The sequence below is a fragment of the Brachyhypopomus gauderio genome, chromosome 20, assembly GCF_052324685.1.
Source record: "Brachyhypopomus gauderio isolate BG-103 chromosome 20, BGAUD_0.2, whole genome shotgun sequence".
Lineage (NCBI taxonomy): Eukaryota > Metazoa > Chordata > Actinopteri > Gymnotiformes > Hypopomidae > Brachyhypopomus > Brachyhypopomus gauderio.
Window position 1 is genome coordinate 11,961,774 of NC_135230.1, and position 17,264 is coordinate 11,979,037.

The 17,264-nt window shown below is 43.9% G+C and overlaps 1 protein-coding gene across 2 annotated transcripts in view; it reads right to left on the reverse strand.

Annotated features, from left to right (window-relative positions):
• Window positions 1–3,265: 3,265 nt before the first annotated feature.
• Window positions 3,266–17,264, reverse strand: part of dhrsx (dehydrogenase/reductase (SDR family) X-linked) — a 40,859-nt gene continuing 26,860 nt past the window's right edge. For both annotated transcript variants that reach the window (XM_076982536.1, XM_076982535.1), the window contains exons 6-7: window positions 16,098–16,305; window positions 3,266–5,511 (exon numbers count right to left, since the gene is read on the reverse strand). In XM_076982536.1, coding sequence (XP_076838651.1) covers window positions 5,329–5,511; window positions 16,098–16,305 — 391 coding nt within the window. In that variant the 3' untranslated portion in view covers window positions 3,266–5,328. The remainder of the gene's footprint in view (window positions 5,512–16,097; window positions 16,306–17,264) is intronic.

The following is a 17,264-nucleotide window of genomic DNA, read 5'->3' on the forward strand; positions in this document are numbered from 1 at the left end:
GCTAATTGGTTTAATATGGTTGATCAAAGGTTAATGCTTTATTAGCAATATTCTGTTTACTCACCAATACCCACAGCCGGAAAGCGAAGTCAAATTAGTATAGGAAAACAAATAAGCCACATGTCTGTGCATTTAGGCCAGAAATCCCACCACAGCCAGCGGAACCTGCGTCTCAAAATGACTTATCACACCACACCACCGAGCCAAGACCAACTTGGCCCACATCAATCTTCTCCTGGGAATTTACTTCCAGCTCTAATGTACAGCTGCCTGAAGATTGTCAAGGAGCCATGAGAATGATGTAATGAACTTACATTCAGTATGAAAGGTCTACCTACTCATAGAGCTAACTGCTGTTAACCTGCTGTTCCTGTGGTTATGGATGTCATGAACTGGCCTGCCGCTGGAACACGCAGGGGTTGCGCAGATTTGTAGACCAGATTAGTAATCTGGGTCTTGTCAGTTTAAGTCCCACCAATTTGAACTTACCACTACCAGCCCTCTGAACAGGACTCAAACCTCAGCTGCTCGAGTCGTATTTGGTCACGATTGTGCGTTGTTTTAGCTAAAAGCGTCTGGTAAATACATATCAAGAGTGCTAACTTTAATGTACAATGAAGGGGTCTTTTCTTTATGTATACATAATTAAATAGCTCAAAACCCAACAAAGTGGCAACATAATTTTTTGATTTGCTATGTGGCTAAAGGGAAGAATTTGGAGGTTTGTTGTTTACTGCATATTCACAAATGTAGTTCAAGAACCAAAAATCTTATATTTGGTTTGCAAATATGACATGAAACACTCCTTCATTACATACTTCAATACATTCACTGAAGAGGTTTGATGTTCAGGGTTTATGCGATAACAATAAAACGTGCAGTATCTGTGATGAGTAACATGGCCCACAAAATAAACTTTCATTTAAACCGTAGGCAAATCTTTCTTTTCTAGCTGATCCCATGTTTTAACGTTTGGAGCACATTTTCAAATGCCCTTCTATCATCGTGTTTCTCCACTCAGGGGAGCAGAGAGGAGCCATAAACTCCTGTTAAATATGGATGCACTCCATGCTCGGACTGGGACAGACAGGAGGGAGAAAGAGTGAGACAGTGCGTGAACGAGAGTGAGAGTAAGTGTTTCGGGCTTATCGGGACAGCCCCGTCAGTGTTTAAGCGGGCCTGCTGCTGGTGGGAGATAAGGCCTGGTGGTGGAGGTGCGTCTCCGCCCGCGCTGGGGCTAATAACTGCGTGTCAGGGCTCGATCCCCGCCTCAGTTCACAGCTGGGGCCAGAGCGCTCACACTGCAGGCTGATCCAGAACCCACACTGGCTGCCCACGTTTAGAACAGAGCAAGGAGCAAAACCGACCTCGCAGCCCAACTTGGGTCAACACGGCGCCGCGACATCTCCAATCCCTGTCTGCGTCTCGGGCCGTGGAGGACGAGGAGAGACTGGCCATGCGGGCTTGGGGGGCTTAGAGCATTCCGGCATAAAGCTCACAGTCTGGGACGTGGAGGATCAGAGCAGGCCTGCTTTCTGTAGAGACAGCCAAGCAAACAAACGTAGCGGGCCTATTATAGTCTGCATACTCCGCATCTGTCGGTCTGCCAAATCATAATTTCTTACTAACAAGGTCGTGCCATAAAAGGAATGCTATGCCAAGATACAGAAGACATATTCACTGCTGAAAAACACTTCTCAATGATCATAATGTCCTCTTTTTTCACGCCCTGTCATCTCCTGGTCATTAACTTCTCCTTGATGCATTTCACCAGAATTCCATTACGTTTAGAGCACATGCATCCATTACAAATAATTAATTTAAAAATCACTGTTCAAAGAATGAGACGTTGTTGGGGAGTGCGAGTGGTGCAGGGGTGAGGTGTGAGAGGTGTGTGGGTGAGAGGGTGAGTTGTAGATTACAGCAGTCAGAGCACTCCTCACAGAGCAGGCGGAGGCGAGACAGAGTTCCTCACAGGCCAAAGTGTGACAAGCGCAAGCAGACGAACCCAGCGGGGCTACTGACAGTGATCAATTGGCAAAAGCCTCTTTACCTAAGCAGGCAGACGAACTGAAGGGGAAAGTCTGGTCCATGAATACACATGTGCAAACACACACACACACACCACAAAAACACAGGACATTGGATGTGCTATTCATCTTTACTATGTTAATCTGCTTCAGAGAACACACTCTGTTTTAATCTGTGCTCTTATGTGTGCAGAATTGATATATAGGCATGCCTGAAGCATTCTAGTCAACCATTCCCCAGATTTCAGCCTACGATTAAGGTTTGTGTGAATCTTTCCAGTAATGGAGCATAAAGATTTTATTTTTTTGAAGGAAACAGCTAAAGAAAATCTAAACATCTAAAAGCTGAATTTTGTTTCTTCTCCTGCTTTGAAACCTCAAGCTGCTGTAATTGAAACCTCAAGCTGCTGTAATAACAAGGAAGTCAGAAACAGGAAACAGGATGATAAAAATGCTACCCACAGCACGGATGGCTGAGTTTCAATAAGGCATCCACGGGGTGTCAGACTTTAACAAGGGCTGCCGTCTGATAATTGACAGCATCGTGTCTGATTCACCCTGCGCTGAAAGTTGTGTACAGGTTTGTGTCATTAAGCATGCATGTTACCGAGTTCCACCATGAGATATCCGTTGTGGGTCTTTGTGTGTTCTGATGGGGGGGGGGGGGGGGGGGAGGGGGGTGGGGGTTGAGTTGGATGTCAGCGCTCCAAAAGGATCGTGTGATTGGACCACACTGCAGAGGGAATTCATGTCAGAACAGTCTTAGATGAGTCAACTACTCCTACGGTGAAGAGCCTAACACACACACACACATACACACACACACACACACACACACACACACACACACACACACACACACACACACACACACACACACACACAGAGCCCTAATGAAGTCTATATGACCTTATCACATGAATACATTTGCTTTGTGCAACCCCCTGTGGAAATCTATGCTAATAAATACAAAAATAAATACGTGAACGTGGCTAGTATTTCCAGGAACGATTAGGTTGATCACATGGCTGTTTCTGTCACTCTGGGTTCTGTTGTTAATGTGGTCCATTTTCATTCCATAGCAAAGCCTTAAAGTGAAGCACCGATTACATATCGCATTATCATAGACCATATTATATTCACTTGGTTCATCTGATGTCCTTTTAATTCACCCACACCCGTTGCCCTAACCCATCAAATAAAGACCACAGCTGAAAAAAACAGATTTTGGGGGCTCCATTTTTTATTTCAATCAGTGCATCCAAAGATAAGCATTTTCACGTTATTTAAGAGCCGATGATTTAGAGACACTTTGAGATCACTTAGCAGAACACCCATCTCAAGATGACAGTGAGAGAGAGTGAGAGAGAGAGTGAGAGAGAGAGTGAGAGAGAGGGAGGATATAGGAACAGCGGCCCCATCACAGTGAATGACAATTTGCCGCTTCACAATCAAGAGTGTGTGTGCGTGCGTGCATGTGTGTGTGTGTGCGTGTAATTATCATCTTCTATTTTGTGCTGAGCTCCATTTCTGATCGGTTCATTGCGGTAATACAAAATATTGTTATAGATCTATTTCTTGTTATTTATCATTTTATCCCTGTCTTATTAACCCAAGTGGTAACGTAATTACACAAGAACAGGAATTATGGGTGAAATAACCATTGCAGTTATGGTGAAAAATGCAATAACTCCCCACAACTCATGCTCACGGATTGTACAATAACATTAAATAAAGGAAACCGCAGTTGTCAAATGGCCAAAAGCAGGAAGTGTTTCTGTTGGGTAAAAAGTCCATGACCCACTTTAATGTTGAACATCTATCTGAGCACATTTGATCAGAGGTCAATTACACATTGAACACATGTACGGATGGAGCACAGTGGAGGTGGAGGTACGATCACAGCTCAGACGTCCTGCTGGTGGACGGAGCACCTCAAGGAAAGCAGGGGAGCTTGACCCATGACTGGGTGCAAAGGGTCACGCCGGACAAAAGTGGCTTCAAAGGGCGATTACGGAGCAGCATCGTACGCTGGAGAACTAAGACGGCCTGTTTCTATTCATGGTTTATTTCTTTTCATCTGTCTCTTCTGTAGGCAAGATTCATCATTCATCCGTCCAACATAATCAGTCAAGCACTGGCAATTTTTAAGCAGACCGTGGGTGGATAAGCATTCGGAGTAGCATTTGGTATTTGAGTGTTTAAATGTGCGTTTCATCATTGAAGCACTCAAAATTCTTTATTTCAAAGATTTATAAAATGTGTGCACATACTTCAAGTGTTCCAACTCACCCAGGCCTTTGGTTAAGAGCATAATTTAAAGAAAATGTTAGAAAAAACTACGGCAATCAGATTGCAAACACACTAGATTGACATTTTTTTAAAAAACACATCACAGTCACCAAAGATGGTAAGAATAGAATAATGTCCGTTTAGCTCAGGTGAGTCACCTGTGTAGCAACCAAGTGCCACATTTTAGTTTTCTAGAGAATTCTATACACAGGATTTCAATAGCAGGGTGGACAGATAAAGAGCTCTATGAAATAAACATTTTCTCACAACGTCTGGAAGTGCAATGTTTTCAACTTCAGTCGATGGGTCTCCAGTACAGCCAGAGATTGTTAGAGAGAGAGAGAGAGAGAGAGAGAGAGAGAGAGAGAGAGAGAGAGAGAGAGAGAGAAAGAGAGAGAGAGAGAGAGAGAGAGAGAGAACACAAAAATGCTTCCCAAGCAGTGGAGAAAAATGCAAAGAAGGTAAGCAGAAAGTTGAGGTTCCATCTTGGACAGTCAGAGGCTGGTACAGGACTGCAATCCACTTTAGGGTTGACTGTCTTTATCCTTTCTGGATGGGATCAAAACAGCCACCTCATGTTGATAGACCAGTAGAACTTGATATTGCATTAATTCTGCTAGTTAGATTAGTAGTCTGCTACTGTCAACACGGGCAATAACAGAGTCAAAGATTTTGATTCACTTAGGGTTCGGAGTTTGATTCACTTAGCCTGGGTATGAAGCAGGAGGGGAGCAGAGATTTCTTATTGTCAAGAACAATTACATCACTCTTCAGATGCATCATTTTGCGGGTAAGAAGCTCTTCCATGTTAGTGTGCGTTCCGTATAAAAACAGAGTCCTGCAGTGTATTGCTAGCTACCCGCACCATCACACAGATACACGTGTAGGCATCAGTCAAGGTTCAACAAATAAAAGGCAGGAGTCAAGAACGTCTGTTCTCATAGCCATGACCTGGATGTGCCCTTTGGGCTGAAGCTCCAGAGACCCTTTGGGTTCCTCTGGTTCTTCAGGCTTTCTGAAACCCCACAAGGGCACAGCTCTTCATCCACAGCTGGGTCTGGAGACGCTCATCATAGGATATGGCTGAGGACTCCGTCTTTCGGCCATTGTACAGGTACAGTCCACCGACCCCCTCGAGCTCAGGGGAGACCGCTGCATAAATGGCAGTGGACGCACCTTCGGTTGGTGTCTGGAACAAAAATCAAGAACAGGCATGATGTCAGAACAGATATGGTGTCAGAGAACAGACATGATGTCAGAACAGATATGGTGTCAGAGAACAGATATGTCAGTGAACAGATATGGTGTCAGAGAACAGGCATGATATCAGAACAGATATGGTGTCAGAGAACAGGCATGATGTCAGAGAACAGATATGATGTCAGAGAACAGGCACTGAGTCAGAGAACATACCTGGAATCAGAAAATGGTCATGGAGTTAGAACAACCCATGGAATATGAATGCTTTTTTGTGAAACAAAATCTCTTCTGTGCAAGGGGACAGCAGGCTTCAGGTCTAGCTCATGAATAAACATGCACGCATGCAGCCATCTCTATAAATGTCAGGGCTGGCTCGGATGCCATGCCCTCTACCTCCGCACGAGGCAATCAACCAATCAACTCAAAGCACCCTAGCACTGATGCCCTAGCATGATGCCCTAGCATTGATGCCCTAGACTGACAACACTCAATGGTCAGTCACTAATCACTAATACACTACAGTGATCATGAAAATTCTAATGTAGTACAGTATCATTCACAGAGGTGGAAAGAGTACTGAAAAATTGTAATTGAGTAAAAGTATAATTACTTTGCCTAAAATCTACTCAGAGTAAAAGTAAAATTACCCATCTCAAAATTTACTCGAGTAAAAGTACAAAATTACTTCATTTAAAATGTAATTTGAGTAAAAGTTACTTAGTTATTTAATGCATGGATGAATCATAAACCAAATTCAGCACAAGTTGTTTTAATCGATTTCAAAGTGTATTTAAGTGCACATCCACACTTGCAAAAACATCAGCTGGGCTCAGGAACATACTTCCTCACAGCACAAGGACAGTCACAACCTGTACCATAAAGTGCAAACAATTTTCAGTCCTATTGTCCAACGGACAACACTATGATAAGAATAAAGAAATTTAAATTACAAATTATTCAAAAAACAAAATGCACACAAAATTAAGTGCCCACAAGATGCCACAAATCAAACTAAAATGCAACAGGATTCCACTACTCACACATGGGTGGCCGCTTCAAACCGCACTCCCTCTGTTCACACACACACATCCCTCTGTTCACACACACTCCCTCTGTTCACACACACTCCCTCTGTTCACACACACATCTCTCTGTTCACACACACATCTCTCTGTTCACACACACTCCCTCTGTTCACACACACACTCCCTCTGTTCACACACACACTCTCTCTGTTCACACACACTCCCTCTGTTCACACACACTCCCTCTGTTCACACACACATCCCTCTGTTCACACACACCTCCCTCTGTTCACACACACCTCCCTCTGTTCACACACACACTCCCTCTGTTCACACACACACTCCCTCTGTTCACACACACTCCCTCTGTTCACACACACACTCCCTCTGTTCACACACACTCCCTCTGTTCACACACACATCCCTCTGTTCACACACACATCCCTCTGTTCACACACACATCCCTCTGTTCACACACTCCCTCTGTTCACACACTCCCTCTGTTCACACACACACTCCCTCTGTTCACACACACACTCCCTCTGTTCACACACACATCCCTCTGTTCATACACACATCCCTCTGTTCACACACACATCCCTCTGTTCACACACACTCCCTCTGTTCACACACACTCCCTCTGTTCACACACACACTCCCTCTGTTCACACACACACTCCCTCTGTTCACACACACACTCCCTCTGTTCACACACACTCCCTCTGTTCACACACACATCCCTCTGTTCACACACACATCCCTCTGTTCACACACACTCCCTCTGTTCACACACACATCTCTCTGTTCACACACACATCCCTCTGTTCACACACACATCTCTCTGTTCACACACACTCCCTCTGTTCACACACACATCCCTCTGTTCACACACACTCCCTCTGTTCACACACACATCTCTCTGTTCCCTCACACATCCCTCTGTTCACACACACATCCCTCTGTTCACACACACATCTCTCTGTTCATACACACATCTCTCTGTTCACACACACATCTCTCTGTTCACACACACTCCCTCTGTTTACACACACTCCCTCTGTTCACACACACTCCCTCTGTTCACACACACACTCCCTCTGTTCCCACACACTCCCTCTGTTCACACACACTCCCTCTGTTCACACACACTCCCTCTGTTCACACACACTCCCTCTGTTCACACACACACCTTCTCGCTCCCTCACTCTCCTTCACTCCCCCCTCACGCTCCTCTCGTTTGAGGGAGCGTGGATTAAAGCTGATGAGCCTTCTCCGCATGCTTAGCCCGGGGCTGAATCGATATTCTGCATGGAGGAGAGAAAAAAACCTCCGATCAGCACTTGAACCCAGAGAGACTGGAGGCTTTGAGAGAACTGGAGCTGCCTGCTAAAACAACTGGCAGTGCGCAAAGCTTCCACAATCATCACCATCGTATGAACACTCTCAGGAAACTGTAACTTCACTGGAGCGGAGAACATTCTTCATCTACCAAAGCTGCATGATGTCAGTCCACGTAGTTCTGGACCTTTTCAATTGGTCCACATCATTAAATATTTTCCCCAAATACAAAGGGGAGCTGAGCTGCACACGCAAGCACACACACACACACACACACACACGCACACAAAAATTGAGTTCTGAGGTTTGCTTCAACAAGGGTGATATGTATCTAAAATCACACTGTGCCTCCTTTGGCCTTCAAAACAGCATGAGTCTGCATCTGCTGAGATGCTGGATGTGTTATGCAGGAACGCTGCACCGTGTGGGAATGACTGTCCTGCAATGACTGTCCTGCAACTGCTGCAAACAGGATGGTCGTCCTATTGCGTCCCACTGTGTCCCACTGTGCGGAGTCTCTCGCACTCTTTTGGAGTCTATCCAAAAAACAAGCATGTATAGACTACCGGCGACGAGAAGAGGAGGAAGGAAATAAGGAAGCAACAAATAATGAACAATGTGAACAACGTAATAAGCCACATTAATGGCTGGTGTGAACAGAGGTGCAGTTAACAGCATTTCTGTGGCTGAATTCAGCGCTCCAGTCACCTGGTTCACTTCTCTGTTACCCAGCACACCGTCAAGCACAACATAACATACCGGCAAAATACTCCGTGCAGTATAACTAATTCCTCTGTAAGTTGACACACCCCTGCATGTTGCCATGGTTCCCCCTGAAGAACCTACTATTCTTTGGTTCCAGGAACAAACTTTTAGGGTTTTGTGGTTCTGGTTCCGTGTTGGTGGAAAAGGGCTGGCTGTGGTGGAGGGTCTCGGTGGTGCATTGGAGGCGTAATGGTTGTTAGCGGATCGGTGAGTGGTGCAGTGAGAAAGCAGAGCAGGAGGCGGAACCATTTTGCCGGGAGCAGGGAGCAGGTTTCCAGCAGGTTGGAGCGTTGGTGTCTTCCTTCGCTCCAAGATCACTCTGTTACCACTGCAGTGCAACACACAACGGTGGTCCACAGTGCAATTTCCCCTACATTTCCTCCACACAAGTGTGTTTATCTAGTTATCTAGGAATTTTCACAGAGACCATGACAAAGATTTTAACAGTGAACATGAGTGCAGGGAGGTTATCACTAGCATATAAAAAAATTATTTTGGGGCTGGAGCCGGGGGTGGGGCTGGAGTTGGAGTCGGGGGGGGGGGGGGGGGGGGGTGGAGAGAATGGATTGGGGTTGTACTGGAGGAACTGCAGAGTGCTGAGAAGGAGAAGCAAGCCAGGGGCAGGAATAAGACAAGCTGGCGTGAAGCTGGGATTAGGGGTTACAGCGGGGAAACTTTACAGAAAACACATCTGATGTTGTGGGGTCTGGGTGAAGGTCAGATGACTTATCTGTGACTCAAAATAAAGTCTCTGGTGGTTGGCAGTAGGGACTTTGTCATTCCCTGCCGTTTCTTGGAACTGACATATCTACCTTAGAGGTGCTATACCTGACCAGTGGCTGTACTTGTGTTTGTGGGAGTGGATCACAAGAATCTGGGCCGTCACTGCTGCCTGCTTCAGCAAATATGGTTCTGGTGAGAGCTCGCTTCTTAAGAAAACTTTTATTTTGAAAGACTCTCATGAGTAATGTTATTTCTGAGAGAGGCATGGCTTGGGTTAGCTGCATCAAATGCCCAACTGGAAAGGTCTATAATTGATTTATTTATTTAATAGCGCAATAGCTACGGGCTGTGTTGGAAGTGTAGTGGTGGTTTTTAAAAATTGTCAGTTCTCCTGGTTGATTTGTTCAGGAATTCTGATCAGCTACTCAGTTATCATGTCCTGATAGATTTCTTATACTGGGAGACTTCAAAATTCATATTTGCTTTTTTGGTGCGACCTTAAAGGAATATCTTACATTGTACTGATTTACCTACATAAGTAATGGGTAACTTGGAAATATCCAGAATCTATCAGCATAGGAACTGCAGTGTGTCCATACTGTTTTTAGCTCTTTAGTCCCTTTTGCTCCAAACTAAAACACTAAAGCTCTAAAAAATGTGTGAGTAACAAAGACCCAAAACAGGAGGTGCAACTGTTACTTGTTTACTTAACGTTAGTTAATTATTGTTAATGTGTTACTTCATGTGTTGCTCATGTTAACTAATGCATTACTTCACGTTAGTAAGTAAACACTTAATAAAGTAAAGTGTTACCCAGATGGGATGTCATAAGCTCTGACTATGACCCAAATATTCATCTGCCACGTTCCTACAGTTTTAGTCACTTTGAGCTACTCTCTGTTCCCACTCTGGAAGATATTGTACCAACAGGCCACAAACTAATACTCCCCGTGAAGTTATTTAGCTAGTGCTCTTCAGACATTTCACATAAGACGTCTTAGTGCAGTCACACTGCAGCCATGGACCCCTCCCTTCAGGTGTGTATATGTGTAGTTTGCATCTGCTTGTGTCCATATATGTACTTCCTGTGGGTGTGGTTGTGTGTTCTCGTATCTCGTTATCCCAATGTGTCACACTCGGGGCGTGTTAAGTATTTAATGTGCGTCTTGGTTGTGTTCCATGCTCGTCTTTATGAGTCCATTTAGTGTACGAGTCGCTTCGTGTCTGTTCATGTTTATACGTTGTGCTAAGCGCTACTCGCGCAATATAGATAAAGCTAATAAAGCCGTGTTACAAGCCTTGCACGTTACAAGTGTGCTATCTAATAAACACTCGTCTAATTTCTGGTAGTGTCTATGTATGTTTCAGTCATGTGATTGTGCAATGTCATCTCAAAAAACATCACTACTATTCTTAAGTTTTGATTAATTTCAAAATGATTCTCAGAGAAATTGAGTATTTTCATAGTTATGGGATCATTTGACTAAAAATTGTTTAGTTTTTCAGTCTGGTTTCAAACCCCTTCAGGGATTTTACCATTTTACTCCTGCTAGATCTTGGGGTAGTTTAAAAAAAACTGATCATAACATTCTTAATGTCTTGATCTTGAGCACTTGGTGGGTGTCAGTGGGATATTATGGGATTTGGGACTGACAGGTAAACAGGATCAAGTCTTATCTTTGCCCTAGAAACGATCAGAAAAATTAAACACGGAGAGAACCAACAACCACACAGCTAAACATAAGAACAACAACAAACAGAGCTAGGAACTGGAATACTGATTACAGAGGAATAACGTAGAACAGCGAAAGACCAAACTCACAATTTTCAAACACACAGAGCAATCAACAGTAACACATGGGTTCTCAGACTTACATACACGCAGTAACCAAACAGGACCTAAACAAATCACAGGGATTAAATACACAGGAGATAACGAGAAACCAAACAAGACACAGCTGGACTCAATGATGAGGGGGCGGAGTTACAAATGACAGAAACTAATTTGGAGAAACAAAACAAAGACATGACTGACAGGAGTGAGACGGAACCAAACCACATGACGGGTAGAGTAAGTACAATTCCGCTTTTTTCAAATGGCATCCAACTTTATCTCCCACTGAGGATTTGGAGAAGGTCGTACACACTCATCTCGCCTATTTACTGTAATGGCCTTTATATAGCCGTCAATAAGGCCTCTTTGGCTCATACAGAATGCACCAGGAAGATTGCTCACAAGAAAAAGGATGATATTACACCCACAATTTTAGCTTCCCTCCATTGGCTCACTATTATAAGGGTCTCTGTTGTAGGCTTCTTTTATTTGTTTTTAAGCCATAAATGGAGTGGTTCTGGCCTACATTACAGAATTACTCCAGCCCAACTGTTTATCCAGAGCCCCAAGATCTTCAAATCAGCTGCTCCTAGCTGTTCTTGGCTGAAGCAAAATTGAGAAAGTTTTTGCAGCTCGAGGGTATGGAGTAGCTTATCCTTTGAAATCACATCAGTTCATTCACGTATCATAGAGTTTATGGCATAGCCATATACAGCACTATATATTAAAATGTGCTTTATAATGAAATATTTTCTTACACAAACACAGAGCAAGCAAACTGATCCAGCCACTCACTTTGAAGATTAAAGACTCCTAATTGTCCAACACGTGTCCTACTGTTCTTATTCAGCCATACCTGCGGGACACGCTATGTAAAACGAACACTCCACCAAAACTGTGCATCCCCCACCAACAATATCCAGGAAACGACCCTTGACTACTTAATTGTATCATGCAAGGTCGTTCAATCTGAGATACAGACAATGAAAGCAGAAGGAGACGGAGGATGCGAACGCTCTCTTCTGCTCTGCTAGGTGTGGGTGGACTTAAGCTCTGAGGACATCTTGAAATGCCTGGTAACAAACCAAAAACCCACCTAATTTACAGGAGAAATGAAGCCTCTCTCTCTCTCTCTCTCTCTCTCTCTTTCTTTCTTTCTCTCTCTCTCTCTCCCCCCTCCCTCCCTCTGTCACAAAAGCTGTCAGGGTATACAGATAGAGAGACAGTCAAATATAGGCCTCTGGAATCTCCTTCATCAGTTTTTAGACCCTTCACAGAAAGCCAAATAAAGTTATACTGTTTCTAGGAAAATAACTTAAAAGCATCACCACTTATATAATCTCTTCAAAGATTCTCTTTATAGACTCTCTGTGGGGTTGGATTGTTCTGATGTCTCAATAAACCATCTTCTTCAAAACTGAAAGCATTTTTTCCAGTCCATATAAAGAATTTTCCTCATACTGGCTCTTATTTCTTTGTCCATCATGTACAAAACTTTGAACCTAAAACATCCAGTGTATTAGGACCTCTACATCTCAAGATACAGAAAAACACATATATCTGGAAACATGTCACAATACGCAATTTGAGCCTCGTTTACAAAGGCTTTTAAATTACAGCAAATTTTTCAGAAAGACCTGCAATTGTACAGCTAGACTTCACAGATCATCAGTTGCCACGCCCAATGTGTTTTACCGTGACATCCTTTCATCTAAGGTCATCTTCAAGGCTCAAGGCCACTCTTGGGTGGGATATTTTTGGGGGTGATGGATCACACTCAACCCGGGGGTGACACTGATATGACCCCAACAAAACTGCCGGACCTAATACACTTGTACAGTCTGAACCACACCATGATCATGTCAGTCTCAGCGGTGTACTGAGAGTGGTCCACTCAATGAACATCCAGGCAGCAGTGGTTCTGTGGTCTGAAGAGGACATGAAGGGGCTGAATTGTGACTGTCTAATCCAGGGGTCGGCAACCCGCGGCTCTAGAGCCGCATGCGGCTCTTTGGCGCTGCCCTAGCGGCTCCCTGGAGCTTTTTCAAAAATGTTTGAAAATGTAAAAAGATGGGGGAGAGAAATATATTTTTTGTTTTAATATAGTTTTTGTAGGAGACAAACATGACACCAACATTCCTAACGTTTTCCAATGCTGTAAGAATGTGTAGAATAAATGAAACTAAATTTCAACATTTATGTCAACGAAGATTTGCGTCGTAGCCTGCGACACACGTTTCTATTAGCAGGGCGAGATGAGGCAGGTGGCTGTTGTAAACACACCGGCGGCGAGCTTGAAGACGTCACTCGCCAGAAAGCTCAACTTGGCTAAAGTCACAAATGGAGCGAAATTGAAACACTCCCAACACCCGAGAAACTTGTCTATGACACATGAATGCTCTTCCTGACAATTATAGGAACATGAAGACATGCATTTGGGGTATTATCCATCTTTGGATCAACATACCTGTGCGAACAGATATTTTCAAACATGAACTACATCAAATCAAAATATCGCACCCGCCTCACAGATGAGAGTTTGCAGTCCTGCGTCAAGATTAAAGTTACATCTTACATGCCCGATGTTGAGAAGCTGACCAGTGATGTCCGAAAACAGAAGTCACATTAAACGGGTTGGTTAGTGCCCAAATAAGGGGCATGTTATGCACGTTCCATATTGTTGTTTTGTCAAATCGTAAAAATAAAAATGACATCAAAAATCTGATGTATTTATCAGGGTTGCCAACTCTCATGTATTGAGTGTGAGACACACGCATTTGACTGTCTTCACACGCTCACACGCCACACATCCGATTTCTCACGCCGAAAAAAATCTAGTTTATTTACCTCTGATCCATATCTACGATTCAATGAGTTACTAGTTCGCTCTGGCGCCAACCACTGGATATCGATCGATCGCGATATAATACTTAATTTGTGTCCATTATACACCCCGCCCGGTAACAATTTACGTTCGCCACCCCCTCCAGGTTCAAATCTCACTCCAAGTGATCTTGAAAGTTGGCACCCCTGATTTATTGAATTTCTTTAATTTCATCAAATCAATGAAACATAATTAATTTATATTGTAATGAAGTTAAACTTGAGGCGGCATCCTACAACAGAGCAGTCACGTGGTGCGTCGTTCTCTACAGAACACACTGCAGGGAGAATAAACATTAATTATGAATGCTCATTACGTATTTGTAGCTAACTTGATCATTTTGATGGTAGGCTAATATAGATACATACAGCATGTGTTGCCTTCAGTATAAGGCTTATAGGCTTTTAATTTTTTGCGGCTCCAGACATATTTGTTTTTTGGTTTTTTTGGTCCAATATGGCTCTTTCAACATTTTGGGTTGCCGACCCCTGGTCTAATCATTCCCACAGGTAGCCTGCCACCAGTAATTATGCATTTACTAAATGCACCTGGCACATAGATGTATGTGGAAAAGGTGTAAGGCATGTGTCTGTATTGTTTTCGGCCATGCTGGACAGGTTTGCTCTACAATTATCAGCTGCTTTATAATTCAGTGATGGGTGACCTGTCAACAACACATAAATCACCTGTCTAGATATACACACAGTAGCATGTCCCACCTATGCTTGGCTCAGTAAACTGCACCTCAGCTGTCATCGTATCTATGACTTATAATGTTGAATGTCCAAACACAGAGAGCTTCAGTTTCGTGTGGAGAATCAGATTACCGTCTAATCAAGCCCCAAAGCCTTGGCCAGGCACCGGCGCACAAGTCCAAGAAAGGGGAAAATCACCATGGCAATGAACATCGCAATGAATCAATATCAGCTTCGGCCGTCTTGGCGAGAGTGAGGATATGGCGGAAATTAAACCTGGACAAGAAAGACAAGTGTGATCTTTTGTTGGAGGAAGGACAATGAAGAGCACGTAGGCTTATTGGCTATTCCGGAAGCTTCTTTATTGGCTTACTGGCTATTCCGGAAGCTTCTTTTATTTCTGGATAGAATTGTTAGGTTTCATTGAACCTAGCAGTAGAGGCAGTGTGAAAAATTCTACTTAAGTACTTTCTCCAAGCAATATGAAAACAGCATTAGACATTTTTCCTAAATATCAAAATATCGGGAGGGTTGAATGATTCACCTATGATTACCACTGAACACAAGCAGCGACATGCACAGATGTCCCCTTTTTGATGGGTAATGGTAAGATAAATTCAATTATCCTTCTCCCCGACATACATCATGGCTTGGAATCATGAGATTTCAAGATGAAATCCAAGGTACCAGCTGGTCCTACTGAAAGCCACAGAAAAAACCCACTTGATAAGATAGAAAAACAAAACACACGGTTTCTCATAACACACCCTTTCCAGACACACCATCATAGTTCGCATTAGGATATTCTGTAGACATGTTGACGTACTGCATTATATCTCTAATAAGTAAACACCGATGTTATGTTATGTCACTGCAATACTTAATGGCAACTGTGACCCAATAATAGTAGTGAATGAAAATACCAAACCATGGAATGAATATAAAAACAACAAATGAAACTGGCAACCTTCAGTCGGTTATAAGGACCTAAACAAGAGTCTGAATTAAAGAGATAAACAGACTCAAATAAGCGTCTAGCTACTAATTGTACCTGTTATTTTTAAAACCTATAAAGATGATCAGTCTGACATGCACCACACATGCACAACTGGCCCATCAGGAAAATATTAAACCTTAATTATCACAGTTAATGAATCTTCCAGACTATAGTTGCATATTGATGCACGTTATCTAGATTAGTTAGACAAGGATATAGCAAAAAAGGAAGTCTTGATGAAGAAAGGCTAACTAAGATGAATTCTGGCCTAACGCTGAGGAGGAGGAGGGACCGGCTTTCTGTTCCTTGCTCACCCTGAAGAGGAGTTTGGCCACAGGTCTCTTGGCCAGCTTGGCAGGGCGGCACAGATTCTCGTACAGGGCTGTGTCCACCATGCCAGGGTCCACGGCGTTGGCCGTTACTGCGTCTCCTCGGGCCTGGAGACACCTCTGCAGGTGGTAGGTGAAGAGCACCAGGGCAAGCTTACTCTGGGAGTAGGCCCCGTGGGGACAGTAGCATGACCTGAGACAGGAGGAAGAGGGAAAGGGAGAGGGAAAAGAGGAGAGAGGAGGAGCGAGAGAGAGAGAGAGAGAGAGAGAGAGAGAGAGATTCATGAGACATGACAGTCTGATTCCAATTCATTATGAGGTAATAGTTAGCTGTCCCTCACTTTGCTACACTCTTCCCTTCTTGGAAACACATTTTGGAGGTGTTCACGTTGGCCAGCCTCCTTCTTATTCAACATAGAGAACTTCAGCTTGTGGCTTGTGTTTCTCAGTGATAAGCCACGAAAAAGTAAAAAAAAAAAGAGCAAATGACAAGACCGTCCTCTCGAAGGACTTGGCGAAAGCAACAATCCATGGTGCTAGCTCGCTCCGCCCACCCACACGGCTGAAGGGGGAGCATGACGGCGAGGCGTCCTGTGGGCCCCGCGACGCCCCCGCCGCCTCTCGCCCTATCTCATTTTCGTGCTTGTCTGCGTTTATTGCCGTGCTTATAGCCGCCGCTCTCTATCTCCCCTGAGGCCACGTGGCATTCGCTCAATCAATACACATATAATGCCCCGACCCCGTGCCGAGTTACGGCCGTCGCGTCCTTGAGCGGAAAGGTGCACCGGCGATACGCACCAAAGGGGTAACGCAAGCAGAGGCAATATAATTCGGAGTGCCAAGTTGCCATCATCGGCAGGTTTATGCATGTGTCCTGACTGTGTAGGTGTGTGTTATAGGGCAAACTTTAGGGCTGGGACTTTATAACCATCACTGACGTCCACATTGTCACTGGTTTTCATGGGTAGGTTTTATATGCGGCCCATTGTAAATCTATGTCTTTTACAAGCCTTACCTGACGGATTTTCTGCCTTACTGACATGGATAATAAAGCTGGCAAGTCATTTTTCAACCTGTTGAGACTAAGGGAGTAAATTAGGCCAATGTAAGGCTTAAAAAATGGGCAGATTATCTCTCAATAGGCAAAAAAAC